At 38.3% G+C, this 15201-nt stretch overlaps 1 protein-coding gene across 1 annotated transcript in view; it reads left to right on the forward strand.

Annotated features, from left to right (window-relative positions):
- LOC139144774 (polymerase delta-interacting protein 2-like) overlaps window positions 1–13952 on the forward strand; it is a 29439-nt gene extending 15487 nt beyond the window's left edge. The window contains exons 10-11 of the mRNA XM_070715506.1: window positions 12210–12289; window positions 12762–13952. Of these exons, the coding sequence (XP_070571607.1) occupies window positions 12210–12289; window positions 12762–12876 (195 nt within the window). The 3' untranslated portion in view covers window positions 12877–13952. The remainder of the gene's footprint in view (window positions 1–12209; window positions 12290–12761) is intronic.
- The last annotated feature ends 1249 nt before the right edge of the window (window positions 13953–15201 follow it).

Genomic DNA, 15201 nt, shown 5'->3' on the forward strand with positions numbered 1-15201 from the left:
AAGCAGTAGACTTGAGGCCAAACATAAGTCTTTGGGAAAATGCTGTAGAAAGGATGATGGCTATAATGTCTAGGTGTATTGTAGCAGCAGAAGCACACTGCCACCGCAGCTGCTATACAGTACGCGACAGAACTAACGCAACAAAAGGCAAGCCTCGGGCAGGCCACAGGCTTGCCCCTGGCCAGCTCAGGCTCACATAGGCTTGCCTAGGTCTGCTACAAAAACCCTTGATTTTACAGAATGCACAGTCTGAGCTTGTGTTTGATAGCTGGCATACCTTTACCAACATTACCTTGTCGTGATTGGCGACAGCAGCTGGAAAATTTGTCGTAGCTTATGCTTCGTTGTTATAATATTCGACAAATATTTGATATAATGGCTAATATGAACACATCTCGTAAGACTGAAGGACAGCCAGGAGCGTAAACAAGTGACAAGATGGAGTTCAGTTCAGATACAGCGCTGTGATGGAGATACTTGTAGAGTTCAGTAATTTTTTCCCACATAAATGAAAATTGGTCAAGGAAAGAAAATTGGTCAAGGAAAGAGCCGATACCGTGCAACAAAATATTTTGAAAATGGAATTCGATTGTATGGTCGTAAATGTCCAGAGTCGTTCATTGCCGTCCACACGACGTTAGGTCGTTATCGTTCAGCTGTCAGTGAATCTGATTCCGCTGGAGCCATTCACGTCATTTCAAAACCCGTCGAATATGTTCCCACGAAGATTCGCCCAAGAAGAAAATATTTCCTTCCTTCGCTATATATGTCGTTTTACGTTTCTGCCAAGTTTTCTTTTAAAAAGTATGCGGAAGTTTTCTTTTTTTGTTCTTTAAAATGTATGGACAGGCATTATTTCTCATCTCAAAATAGTATATGTCCCAGGACAATAGTAAAAAAACACCCTAGCTGTCTTTACTTTTGGGCACATTACTAACGCTAGGATTTTTTTCCAGAACCTGAATAACAGAACTATTATAATTTTTTTTGTTCAGAGTTTTCCACTGACTTTTGACAGCAGGGCGTGACATCTGGCCACATTTTAGGTAACAGAAAAAATTGGGTAGCCTGTCCATTTACCACTCAGGCTTCCGTTAGGAGATGAAGCCATGCAAGTGGTTCTGAAAGTTTATTTTTAATTTACCAAACAACAGACATCAAAACAGGTCCAATAATCATTATCATTCAAGGTAACTAAGAAATTTACCAGGTCCAAGGGATATATCAAAAAATGACAAAAGCAATGGGGTAATCTTGAACCACGAAATACTTTTGGTACCACTTGTCCGGAATGGGTACGCGTACCCTGCCAGCTAGCTGCCCCCATCAAAATTGACCCAAAGCGACAAATCTAATACAACGTTACCGGAAATTTGATAAATATCTGATAAACATTACGTCGATGCGCAGTTAGTTTGTTCAAGCGTTTGGTTGACAGTTGATGTCTTGATATCGATGATATAATGTGTTGATATGGAGTCAGCAACAGGCTGCCCTGGTTACATTGTCCGCTGGTTTCGTAAAATTATATATTAAATGTCTAAACCTTCGCCAATTTCAAAATTAAGATTTTCTACAGCTGAGTAGCATACACACGCAGATCTAGATCGCTTAAATTTGATAATGTTCTCCTGCTACATTTTCAGAAGCATTCCCTTGTCTTACTTGTTCGGCGTCGATTTTCACGATGAGCGTCCACATTTAGTAATCCGTGTTAAGTACCCGAGGAGCCCTATACATGTAAATATAGGAAATACGTCAATCCGAAAACCACTGGCGCAACTGGGGCAGCAACGGGTTGTCTGATGAATCTGATTAAATTCAGATGTAGGGTACGCCGACGCCTATACGGTATTCTGCTGCTGTTACCTCACAGCATCAGAATACCGTTTAGACGTCTGATGACCTCTTTAAGGTGGTGTGGCATGAAAAAATGTGATTTTGGGCAATTTTCACCTTTTTACATAAATCAGGACGTCATATACTACCACCTTGTGAGGATTGCCTTTACATGCATGCTTTGCGTGCAAACTATCAGACTGCTGTCTGAAAAGGAAGCCTTGCTTGTCATCCATTTATACTAAATTTTCATGGAGGGCATGGTTGGGTTATTGAAGACCGTTGTTTGTCAATCAAATCGATAAGGGGCATACCAGGGTTGTTGGAGTTTGAGGCATGTAAATGTTCAAAATAGTGCAAATTTCCGCCATGTCAATGTCTGGTAAACGGAATAAGATATACTCCGGTATATGTAATCTCCTGACATATGGAAATATTGTTGAGTTTGAAGAGCAGCTAGGTTACTGATGATGATGATGATGATGATGATGATGATGATGATGGAGAAGAAAATAATAATGAGGATCAATGTAAAAGATTGTTACCTAGATATTACTGCTTTCTTATGAAATGCTTTATAGTGTGTTAGTGGTGGTTGATTAATGTACGTAAGAATTACTGGTACTGTATTTTGATAAAACCCATGCCAGGGAAAACGTAGAGGATCATAGAAAGTCAACATAACTTTGGTCGTTGGTCATTTGTAATTAGTAAGTTAACGATGGACGTTAATATGTTTGTTTTATTTAGTGCTATTTACTTTTGATCAAGCGGTTCAAAAAAGTAGTTTTATTATTAGCTCTATCAGACACATTTTATTTTGTTATCTTTCGTTGATATATTTACGGCTGGTGTCCAGCAGCATTAAAAACTTATTTCTGACTGGTCTATTTCTTTGTTAGATCAGGTGCGGGCCACGCATATAAAGGTATAAGTACTGGGGCTCAGTACGTTGTTCAAATTGTCACGTTAAAGTTCAGATGTCATGTCACTCATGATTTGGCATTTACGTAAACGTTCGAAAAAACATTAAAATGACACATGTTTGTTTACAGTAGTATGAAAATTCTGAAGATATACATTATTGGCCAATACGTAGAGCTATAGCTAATAGCTGTAGGCTGTTAGCTAAATATAAGCTTGTTGATATTGCTTATCATTGATAATTATGATGTTTAATACAAACTGGTACCATAAAATACTCTTTCCGTGTAAAAACATATACGTAACACCATAGAAATCACCATTTTATTCTATTTTAACCTTGTTCTTTCATTTATCTTGACCTTGGTTTGAAAAGAGCATCAGACAATGTGGTCAAATTTAATATCGGTAGAAGCCACATGTATCGTTTATCAAAGACAAGAGTGCATCTTTGCTGACAAGAGTGCACCTTGCTTGAAAATGTCAAAAAGTGCATAACAAAAGAGACACTATTTCTGTGCATAGCCACCTGAAATGTAAACTTTCCACGTTTTGAACTTTGACCTCATTTGGTCATGTACGCCTGACCTTGACTTTAAGGTCACATCTTGAGTGAAAGTTAGAATGTGTAACATATCGTATTTATGTTATCAATTTTGGTATGAACATTTTCATAAAGCAGGATATTGACTTTTGTATACAATTGTACTTTCTAAATAATTCAGATGTTTGTTTCTATGGCAACGGTTTTCACCCATTACTAAGGTAACAAAACTTTTCAGAAAATTCAGAGTTTCAACTTTCAAAAATATAATGTGTGAGATTGCCCTCGGCTTGCCCCAAATAGTACCAATTGACCACAATTTCGGCCTGGCTCATAGAGTACATGTATAACTGAAAACACACTGATGGTTGCCTTGGTAATTACTCACTACCAACAACATCCCTGATACATAACATACTAATTTTCAAAGAGCACATATCTGTGGCTATGTCTGAACAAGTTTTTGAGTTTCTATCATATTTTATGTTAATGTAGCAGAAAAGTATTTATGAAAAATGCTCTATTTTATCGAAATTCTGAGAAGTTATGGGCATGACCTATTGACCTTGACCCAGAATGTTCAAGGTCATGGGGTTAATTGAAAGGCCATGATGTGAGGTACCAGTGTCTGTCTTGATATCACGTAAATATCTTTTACCGTTCCCTAGAAAATCAGTTTTATCTAAAATTCTTAGCTTTTAAGATTGTAAGTATTGTTGCCATGACAACGACTTTTGAGACAGAAAGCTACTTCTGCGACCTGTCCACCAAAGATTTTCAGAAAGTTCAGATTTTGGGCTTTCAGAAAATGTATGGTGGAATTTGCCCACCCAAATGGTACCAATAACCTATCTGGCTCATGGACTATATAAATTATTCTCATGATTTGGTTTATGTTTGCTCAAAAGAAAGGATTTAGTGTTTGACTGGATGATGAACATGCAAGAAAGATTTCATGATAGGGACAGGAAGGCAAACTGACTTGCACATTTGTTCTACAAGAACTTTTCCTGATGTAGCTCATTATCATCCAGTAGACCTGTGATTATTGTCATTCATGATATACTAGTATTTCACATTTCATACAAACATACAACCTATTTACGGCTGATTTTGTTTTGATCTATGTTAAACTGCAGTCTAGGAGTACAGATATACTATGGTAGTATCACTGTTATGAAAAAAATCATGGAAATTACTTGTCATGCGAAAACTGTTGGGCTGAGATGTGGAATGGCAAATGTGGTGGTTAGACTGCCCTCAATGTATGAGGGTCAAAATGAAGTTAAGTAATTTTGCTAGAGGGCGCTATACAGTGGAATGCAGTGGAATACTTCTGATTCATCAAATTTCTGCACGAATCTTTACTCCTATATTATTATTAGTTGATTTTATTTTAGTTTACAGCTGTTTATCTCAACATCCATAATAGTCTGCCACTGATAATAAACCAAGTATGTTTGAAGTATGTATAGTGTTTAACAATCTCTGCCAGTCTTGGAAATATTTTTCCAAGACATTGAATAAGTGAATGTCAATCTCCAGTGACTGACGATTTTTGACAGTGACAGTTCAATAAAGATAAAGAATAAAACTGAGAATGTTTAATAAGAATTTAAACATTGCAGGGGCTTAATCGCTTGATAGTGAAATCTATGACTATCTAGGCAAACATATTATTGCTGATGCAGCTAAATTTTCAGTTCATAGCTCATGCAATGTTACATAGCTGTGACGAAATTTACTGAAATTCCTGGTGTAAAACAACTTAGCAGGCTTATGTATGAGATTGGTGTGCTGCTTTGTAGCAAGAGCGTTTTTCTGTATTTCACAAAGTACATACATTGGTAGTTGGTCTGTTTGATATATCAACAAAATCCTGCCATTGGCTCAAAGACCTTACCCGAGAAGACATGAGGGTTTACAGGCAAATTATTTACCTTTGTTAGGGTATAGGTAGAAATAATGGCTCTTATTATCACAGCTATCAGTCTAGACTAGCTACATCTGCCGTTTTTGATAGTGAAGTAATATTCCACTTTTTGCTTTTTAGAGTGTACTTCCCAAACCAGAAAATGTCTGTGTCTCTGGGATCACATATGTGTATATGTAATTTACAGTTCTAAATCAAAAGCTTTGCCTTGCTACCTGTCAGAAATAGGATTGTATTCAAACGGTCCTGTTGCTCTCATGAAGGTAGTTTTATCGTGTAAGCTCAAAAACCAAAAATACCCCCAAACTAGCATTGCCTTATTATTTTTCATGATTAGCGTTAGGGCAAGTGTTTTCATTGCTCACAGAAAACGTAATCGCTGTATACAAAGGTGAGTTGGCAATAGTTCCACAAATAGTAGGGCCTGATGAACTATTAGAGTGTATTGGTGGCCAAGCCACATAGAATATTTGCTATCGGCAGCTATAAGCACTGAAGAATAATATTAAAATCTGAGGTAGCAAGGCAGCCACTTGTAAATTGTCAGCCCTTCCAAACTGTTGACGTCGCCAGACCTTAGCAATTACGTCCATGGAACAGGTCACACTTACAAGTTCAGTTCAATGTCTTCGATCATATGTGATTAGAAGTAAAGTGTGCTAAAATGCTTTTGGGTCAAAAGTTTGTCTCCTGTGGCTAGTGTAAGCATGAAGCAGGTTAGACCATGTCAATGCTGCTTTATCATGAAGTGATTACAAATAACGAGAAAAAAAATGACGTAAAATGATTAACTTCCTTGATATGCAGATCAGATAAGATCAGGGTATATAATCAGTGATACAGTAATGTGGGCTATCATACTAGAACCTTTTCATAAAATGCAGAAGCATTAAAAATGAGAAATAAAATTGATTCATGTGAGAAGTGAAACCTTGGTAATTATACTCCATGTGTTGCTTATCATGAATTAATGGCAGATACTTTGGGAAAAATGATGTAAACTTCCTTAGATCACACAGATTGCCTAAGCTATACATGTAGTATACCTGTAGCTGGTAATGTAGATTTTTCTGTTAGAATTAACTCAAGTGTCGAGTTCCAAAACTGTCTGGGTTTTGCTAGATGGAAAACACTGACAAGAACACTTATCCATCGGAAAGCAAGACGTCTGTATATATATATAAGAGCCAGTGATATTCTGAAAAAGCTAAGGCTTAAAAGCAAGAAGGAAAAATTTACTGCAGATGGTAGAACTCTGATAACTTTGATAATTTTTTTGTCGAAGCCTGACGGTTGATTTATTTCTTGCTGTTCCTATATTACACCTTCTTAGGCCTTCTCAGGTTAGTAAGCTGTGCCAGTGATATGCCCACCAGGACTGATCTATTTTCGTTAAAAACAAAAGTAAAATGCAAACTGGTTCTGATGCTAAATGCTGTTTGAACAGCATCCTCATCCTGTACAACATAATTGAAGGCTGTATCTACAAAATAGCTCCCCAAAATAAAGTAAACATAGCGCAATATTAGTGAATAAACACCGGAGTGTCAGTTCATCGTATTTATGATGTATTATATTCATTTGGCATAAGTGTATCTGTATATTAACACGGAGCTTCACATTGGCAACCATGTTTTGGGCTGTACTCCCGGATATTATTTGTACATTAAATTTACTCAAAAAGTCTGCTACCAGTGTGGTAAGAAGCAGACATGCATCTCTCAGTGAGTTTTATCGCATAACTTTAGTGTGAAATTTGACTCCTGAACATCTAATACTCATATAATCATTTATCATACACAGTACAATCTCTTGCATATCTACTGCATATCACTCACTCTACATGTCCTGTGGTTTATCTAATCAGATGTTTACAGAGTACTTGAAGTCATTGGAAATCTTGAACAATGGTTATAAACCTGTTCACTCCCACTAAGTTGCGTTGCCGCTACACCAACATAACTTTTACATCAGTCTTATAAAAGCAATCTGAACGCTTGGCGTCAGACCAATTTTGTCCCGATTAGAAGGGGTGTTGTAGACCAACCTAAAATCTGAGTTGACTGACTTTCCTGTGTGGACACGTAAGGCCGGCCCTGATCCAGGACAATCGCCAAGTTTGATGGTGTATGTTTATGATTTGATTGTCAAGTTTACATTTACTGGAAGTTTTCAATCCAGTCCTTATCAGCTCATGTACAGTCAGAACAACATTTTCCCACCATGGCGCTCATACAACTGAGAGACGCACACGTTAACAACATTGTTAAAACGCCATGTATTGATTATTTCTCCACCGCTGATGTATCTGATTCTGGCCCGTAGCATTTGTAAAGATATGCTGAAATTGTCGTCGACGGTTAAAATAGTCAATGATAGTCAGAGTAGCCCTTCTTGTGTGTAAAACACTTACAAAAAACATGGACAGTACAAATGCGATTTTAAACTTTGAAAGATAAGAGGTGACATAGAGGTAAAGTTGCGCCAGCATATTTTTTTGTCGTGATCATGTCAAAATGGAAACTTAATTTAAGCCTTTGGCTGGTGCTACATCAGCCGTAGTTTGCCCCGGGCCTAATTTGCCTGTGTGAACAAGGTCTTTATGTACACCTGCACACTGTGACACATGCAACTGCAATAGTGCATTCTTCAAGCTGTATTTGTAGAGTCAGGCGTAAAACCGTGGACATAGATTTGATTACATTACTCTCAGTTTCATGTACAAGTAATGAGTACGCATTGTGTCAGTGGTGTTCTGGTTTTACAGTGTACGTTTTATCATGTCAGTTTATTTTAACAGTGCATTCAGAAATGACTGGCATAAAACATGATAAGCAGGTCTTATTGGGCTAAGATGGTTTACGACAGATGAGGGCATGTAACAGCACAACAAAAATAAACGAACAAAAATAAATAGACAGTGGGAGTTATAGTGACTATTGACTGTGTGGCATATGCAAAGGGACAACAATGTCCAGCCCCTTTATGGTATGTGGGTTTGCATCATAAACCATTTTATTGGTCACACCAGCTTTATCAAATAGCATGTCCAATGACAGCTGGGGATAGAATGACCTGTAAGTTTCGATTATGATGAAGTCATTGAACACGATTGGAATTTGGGATAATTGGATGGTGAAGTAATGTGGGTTTAATCTGCAAATGTAAGCTAATCTGCTTTTTAGTCCCCATGGACACCGTCCCGGGGGACTTATAGGTTTGGTCATGTCCGTGCGTGCGTGCATGCATCGGTGCGTGCGTGCGCCTGTCCGTCCGTTCACGCAGATATCTCAGAGACGCCTGTAGCGATTTTATTCAAACTTTGTACAAGGATTATCACCTATGCCACACATATGCAGAGTTCGCGTTTACGCAAAATCGTGCGTATTTACGCATTGAAATTGACTCTCTACGCATTTTTTCATCGTTATGCGTTTTTTATACGCAAAGGATAACACCGAAAGCACTCCCCACGACTGAGCTTAGGCGACAACCAGACGAAATTTGTTGCAACACATTTCTGTCAATCACTCATTTTGTGTGGAAAGTTTCGGATTCTCTGGGCGTTGTCTGAAAAATCGGCATCGTAGTCCACACATTATCACGTTAGGCGCGTTATCATGTCAGCTGTGCCTATGAATTACGTTGCTAATTTTCAGGCGAGCGATAGTTTCTGAAAGTGAGTGATTCACTGAAATGTTGCGACAAATTATAAATGCCAACCGTGCACGATCATCGCGTCTAGCTGTTCCCGAATTTTGATCAAGCACACATGCAGCATGGCGTCGAAGCAGACGAATCTGTTTTAATTCCTTTCAACTTTGCTCTACGAGTCCGTGAAAAAAATGATTCATTGGTAGAGCTCGTCGGAATCCCGATACATATTGAACACTGCAGAAGTGTCTGGATGGTAACTGGTTGTTCAGGCACGAAGTCGTTTCGGCCTCTCAATTTCCGGCCCCAAGTCACTTCGGCACCGCAACCCAAGGCGTTTCGGCATCTGTGTTTCGATTTTTTTCAAACTATTTAGTAATTGACTGATCCGTCATATTCGTAAGCGTGACCTTTGCGTTCTGACCAGTACTTTATGTGCATTTTGTGTGAATTTTGCCGTGCTGTTTCGTCACCGCTTTCAAACTTTTGCCCTGTCGGCGGCTATTGATATCGATAAACTTGTGTCACAGATTTGAAAATGATATGAAGTTTTTTCTTACGGTCTCTTCCCATGTTCTTACAAAGATTAAGCATGTACGTGAATGTTAGTTGACACTATACTTTTAAGTACTTTGATTTGTAACATTACGCTCCAGCACTAGTGCCCACAGGTAGCCTTCAGCGGTGCAGAAACGTCTTGGGTTGCGGTGCCGAAACGACTCGGACTTGGGGCCTGAAATTAGAAGGCCGAAACAACTTGGTGCCGACACGTCCAGAAACCGTCTTGATAAGCTGCCATAACTCTTAACTTTTGGGTTGCCCGATGTGTTGTGACGGTTGCATGTATACCCTTCGCTGTTACGTTTCAACATTGTTCAAGTTGTTCGTTAAACTGTTTTCATTAAAATAATGTTACATCGTACAATCCGAATATGTAGTGTAGGTTTATTCAACGGCACATTGTATTTTGCTGTCAGTTTTTTCATCAATCGAGTGCGGAAGTGAAATTACGCACTCAAATCCAGCCATTACGCAATTTTAGCAGACTAATGCGTATGCCGTACGCGAGGAGAAAAAAAGTCACGCGAACACTGCATATGCATGTTGATTTGTTTTTCGATCCGATTCAATATGACAGTCTGGCAGCCATTTTGTTTCCTGTATTTGATGTCGGTGCATATGTTCACGCAAATTTCTCAGTGATGCGAGGAGCGATTCCGTTCAAACTTGGTACATAGATTACTCTATATGTTATACATATGCACATAGATTTTTGTTTTGATCTGGTCTAAAATGGCTGCGTGGCGGCCATTTTGTTTCCTATATTTTACGACTGCGCGTTTGTTCACGTAAATTTCTCAGCGATGCCGGGCGCGATTGCATTGAAAGTTGGTACCTATATTAATCCCTATCACATGTATATGCACGCTGAATTTTGTAATGATTCGATCATAAATGGCTGTGTGACGGCCGTTTTCTTTCCTGTATTTGATATCCATCCACAGGGTCCCCAGGTATGATCCACAGGCGTTCCAGGATGAAATTAATATTAATGCTGTGTCCATGCATAGGGGTTCATGAATGCAGATATCTGAGATATTCCTGTGCCAATTCTTTTTAAACTTGGTATAAGGATACTACACTATGGTATACATGTGCAGGTCTATTTATATTGGTGTGGCATGCATAATTAGGTCTAATTTGCATAATTCGAGATTAGAGCACTGTTTCTGGTACAACTGTACCAAATTTAATGAAACTTTGTGCAGATGGTTTTAGTCCCCACGGACACCATCCGGGGGGACTTAAAAGGTTTTGTCATGTCCGTGCGTGGGTCTGTGCGTGCGTGCGTGCGTCCGTTCACGCAGATATTTTAGAGATACCTGGAGTGATTTCATTCAAACTTGGTACAAGGATTACTTCATATGTCATACAGATGCATGTCCATTTGTTTTGTGATACAATCCAATATGGCTGCCGTGTGGCCATTTTATTATGATTTTTTCATATATAGAGCCATTACTCAGGCATGTTTCAACCGATTTTATTCAAAGTTGGTACAAGGACATCGACCAATGACATAGATATGCACATCATTTTGTTTTGTGGTACAATCCAATATGGCTGCCTTACGGCCATTTTTTTTCAATTTTTTTCATGTACAGAGCGATAACTCAGGCATATCTCAACTGATTTTATTCAAACTTGGTACAAGGACATAGACCCATGTCATACATATGCACGTCAATTAGTTTTGTGATACAATCCAATATGGCCGCTAGGCGGCCATTTTATTACGATTTTTTCATGTACAGAGCCACTACTCAGGCATGTTTCAACAGATTTTATTCAAAGTTGGTACAAGGACATTGACCAATGTCATAGCTATGCATATCAATTTGTTTTGTGATGCGATCCAATATGGCCGCCGTGCGGCCATTTTGTTACAATTTTTTCATGTACAGAGCCATAACTCAAGCATATCTCAACCGATTTTATTCAAAATTGGTACAAGGACATTGACCTATGTCATACATATGCACATTGATTTGTTTTGTGATACGATCCAATAAGGCCGCCATGTGGCCATTTTATTACGATTTTTTCATGTCCTCAACTACAGCTCAGACATGTATCAAGGGAATTTATTCAAAAGTATTTTTATCACAGACCTAATGAAGAGGACTCTATCCTCTCTGAGGACCTGTAATCAAAGTACCCATTAACAAGTGGGGACTGTGTCATCAACGATGACTTGTCTTTTTAAGTTATACACTTGTTTTTACAAGTAATTTGTAATATTGCAACATTCAGCTATAGAGCACCTAACATTTCTGAGAAATTTGAAAAATATGAAGATCCAATCGTCCCAGATAATTCAAATCATGTTATTGTAGCGGCATTGAAATAGAGTCAGGAACTAGAATAATCCACAGTGTCCAATTTTGCTGTGAAATCCAGTCAAAGCAATGTTTTAATGTTTTATAATCCTACCATTTCTTCTTTTCCTTTGAGAATGAAACAAACAGGATGTTGTAATGGACAATGTGATGAACAGACAACTGCTTAAAGTAATTCATGTAGTGTTGCTTTAAAAATTATACATTCTTATTGTCCTCATTTGAACTATTGGATATGCACATAAAGACATTTGGATGAAAAGGTCAATATACATGTAGGTCATTCTGTACAATGATGAAAAGTAGAGAGCACATGGCTATTCTCAGTCTTGCCACTCTGTCTTACTCCTCTGCCACAGCTATCGGACCGACATTTATCACATATCAGTGTCTTATTGTGTTGTTGTCTTCACAGGAACCCATTTTGTCCAAAGCCCAGCCGGCATTTCAGTACAGCAGTCACGTATCGTTGCAAGCGCCAAGTGGACACATGTGGTGAGTACTTTTTTGAAGATTTTTAGTTGTTTTCATTGAGCGAAAAAAAAACCCCTGTAATTGTTTTAGTACAGTTGTCTGAAAAAAACTCTGCTGTTCTTATTAACATGAATGAAAATTTTGCACGCAAAGTCAAACTTCCAACAGCGGATGTATGAACCTAGTTTAGGATTTTATCCGTCCTTCCATGTAAAACTTATGTCCTGATTATTCTCAGTTTTCAGTAAGTATGTTGTGTCAAAGTTCAAGTCTTCCCTTTGATATCTCAAAGTTAGGGTCACAGTACAGAGTGCAGAAAGTAAATATTTGTACCGAACAGAGTGCAGAGTATGGTACAATGTCGAAATCAATGCTGTTCTATTTTGTAACATTACAGGAAAATGCATTCCCTGACTCTCTTTGAGCTTTTCTGTATGTCAACCTCCCTCGCCAAACCTACTAACTAATTTACAAATCTATCTATTCTGTCCAGGGGTACTTTCAGAATGGAGAGAGCCGATGGACGGACATTTGACTGTCGAATTCCGCCGTTCTCCTTGGAAAGCAAACAGGATGATTCCTCCAGCCCCCATGGATTCTTCGGTTAGAGTCGTCATCGCAAAGGGGGAAAGAAAAGAAAAATTAGCGCAAAGCTGACTCTGTTGATCTACGAGGATTGGAATACAAATCTGAGATGCTCATGAAAGCACGAAAAGAGTGCTTATTAAGAGTTCCTGAAAGATGTAGCAATAAGCAACTCCCCAGTGTTGAGAAATAGTACACATCTGAATTTCAACGACCAACATACTGAATACAACGCACATTTACTGGGAACTCTTTGAACTGAAATGTTTGAGTGGACAGACGTGGCCTTCATTCCCGCCATTTATAAAACGTCTCAACAAACTGTATTATAATCCAATTTTTTGAGTGTACAAAGTATCTTTTGACTGTCTGTGCAAAAGTAAAATAAGAACTGAATTCTAGGGACAAATATTTTATCACTTATAGTCCATTAACATTCTCCGATAGGATTGATGACAACATAGCAATGACAATAGTATTAAAGGGCTAGTTACTCAAACTTTTGGTGATTTTTCCACTATTTTTGTATTTAACGTCTAGTCCGGACTGGAATTTGAATGTAAACAATAAGAGTTTATTTTACGTTTTACCCATATTGGCACTCTGTGGACAAGCTAAATAGTTGGTGTTTCAACATGGTTTGGGACATGGAACAAGAAACTATGGTTGACGTTAAAAACCAAGAATAGTGAAAAAACTCATTTTAAGTTAGAGTTACTGGCATGTTAAGTTCAGTGCAAATGGCAAACTGAGTGTCATGTCTGCCAACTGCTCTGGACAGCAATGGAATGTGAATTTATGCCGACACATTATGCCGTCAAATGCTGTCTGATTATATGGTTTAGTCCAACGGCATTTGTTTGTGTGGTTCTACGTTTTGAGTTCCAGTCATCAACATATTTATGCAGAAACCCTTAAGTCCTGAGTTTTAAATGGCACCTTTGATTAAAAAAAACATGGACAGAAAAGATGAAGCACCAATGGGAGAGATCCAGTCTTTTTGTTTATGTCTCCGGAATAGGGGATACATCTTGAGCTTGTTCCTTCAATGATGAGGATGTAAATGGAATGAGTTTCAATAAAATTTGTGACAGAAAGATTCCATGATCTTCAGTGATTCTCTGAGCCCATAAGTTTTCCACCATAAAGGTAGAATGTGCCTCGGGGACAGATATTGTCTCAAAAGTTTTACAGTTCTTTTCTGATCTACCACTTAAGGGGTTTGTTTTAAAGCTCATGGAGTGGGAAATATATTGATTGTCTTAGTTTATCGAAAATCAATAATTTTGTTTTCTCCCTTTGAGTGAACATATACGGATGGTGGCCATTTTGAATTTCATTATATTGCTAAATGTAAAGTAATCTGTTTCTTCAGTACCAATATTTGCACAGTGACCCCTGATTTTTATTCTCGTTTTGGTAAGAGAATGGTTGGAAGTTGCAACATGAAACTTTTGCGTAAAAATAAGTCTTTCAATATTTTGAGACGTGCTACCTTAAGTAAAAAGTGCTTGCCTTGGCAGCATTCCAGGGCATCACAACCTTCCATTGTTCACAGTGTTTTGTTGTTGATAATCTGAATCACGACAGCAACATATGTTAATTCAAGTGTTCATGTTTACCTTGGACCTTGATTTGTGTCTGGACTCAACCAAAACAGGCAACATCTTTGTTGTGGCTGCCAGAACTACATTATTTATACAGTGTGCATCTGAGTGTTAATTGTTATTCTCCACACACAATGTATCCCATGCAATGCAAGTCTGGACATCACCCCCACAGCAGATTTACTTTCTTTGTCGTAAAAACAGAACTGTATTCTTATAGAACAAAGACAAGAATCGTAAAGAATGCAAGACAAAACATAGAAAGGTGGCAAGCAGAGTTTGTCCTTTTTTTGCTTCAGGCCATAGTAAATGATTGATTCTCATCTAGGTCTCTAACCAACACACTACAGCAGAACATTTAGTCTGGCTTCCCATAGACAATACAGTCGTGGGGAAACACTTTCTGTGGTTTTCTTCCCAGTTCAAAAGACAGTTTGCACAGCACGAAAACAAAAAAACTCAGGAATGTTTGCGAGCAGTGATCCCTTCCTTTGCACAGTGAGATGTTTCATGTCTGGTACAGTCCGGTAAACTTTCATCAAAATGAGCAATGCTTTGTAAAGCCCTGAGGTCTTTCTTAGTGTGCAGTTTTGCCGATGTGTTCCACAAAAATGATTTATTTTAGGTGTAGTTAGAACGGAAATGCCAGAATAAAGTAGAAGTGTCTTGTCTAGATTAAAGTGTTGTTTGACAAAAATCTCCCTTCATATTTCATTTGGACTGGTCTTGAAGGGGTTGAAA

Source organism: Ptychodera flava, chromosome 12 (genome assembly GCF_041260155.1).
Source record: "Ptychodera flava strain L36383 chromosome 12, AS_Pfla_20210202, whole genome shotgun sequence".
Classification (NCBI taxonomy): domain Eukaryota; kingdom Metazoa; phylum Hemichordata; class Enteropneusta; family Ptychoderidae; genus Ptychodera; species Ptychodera flava.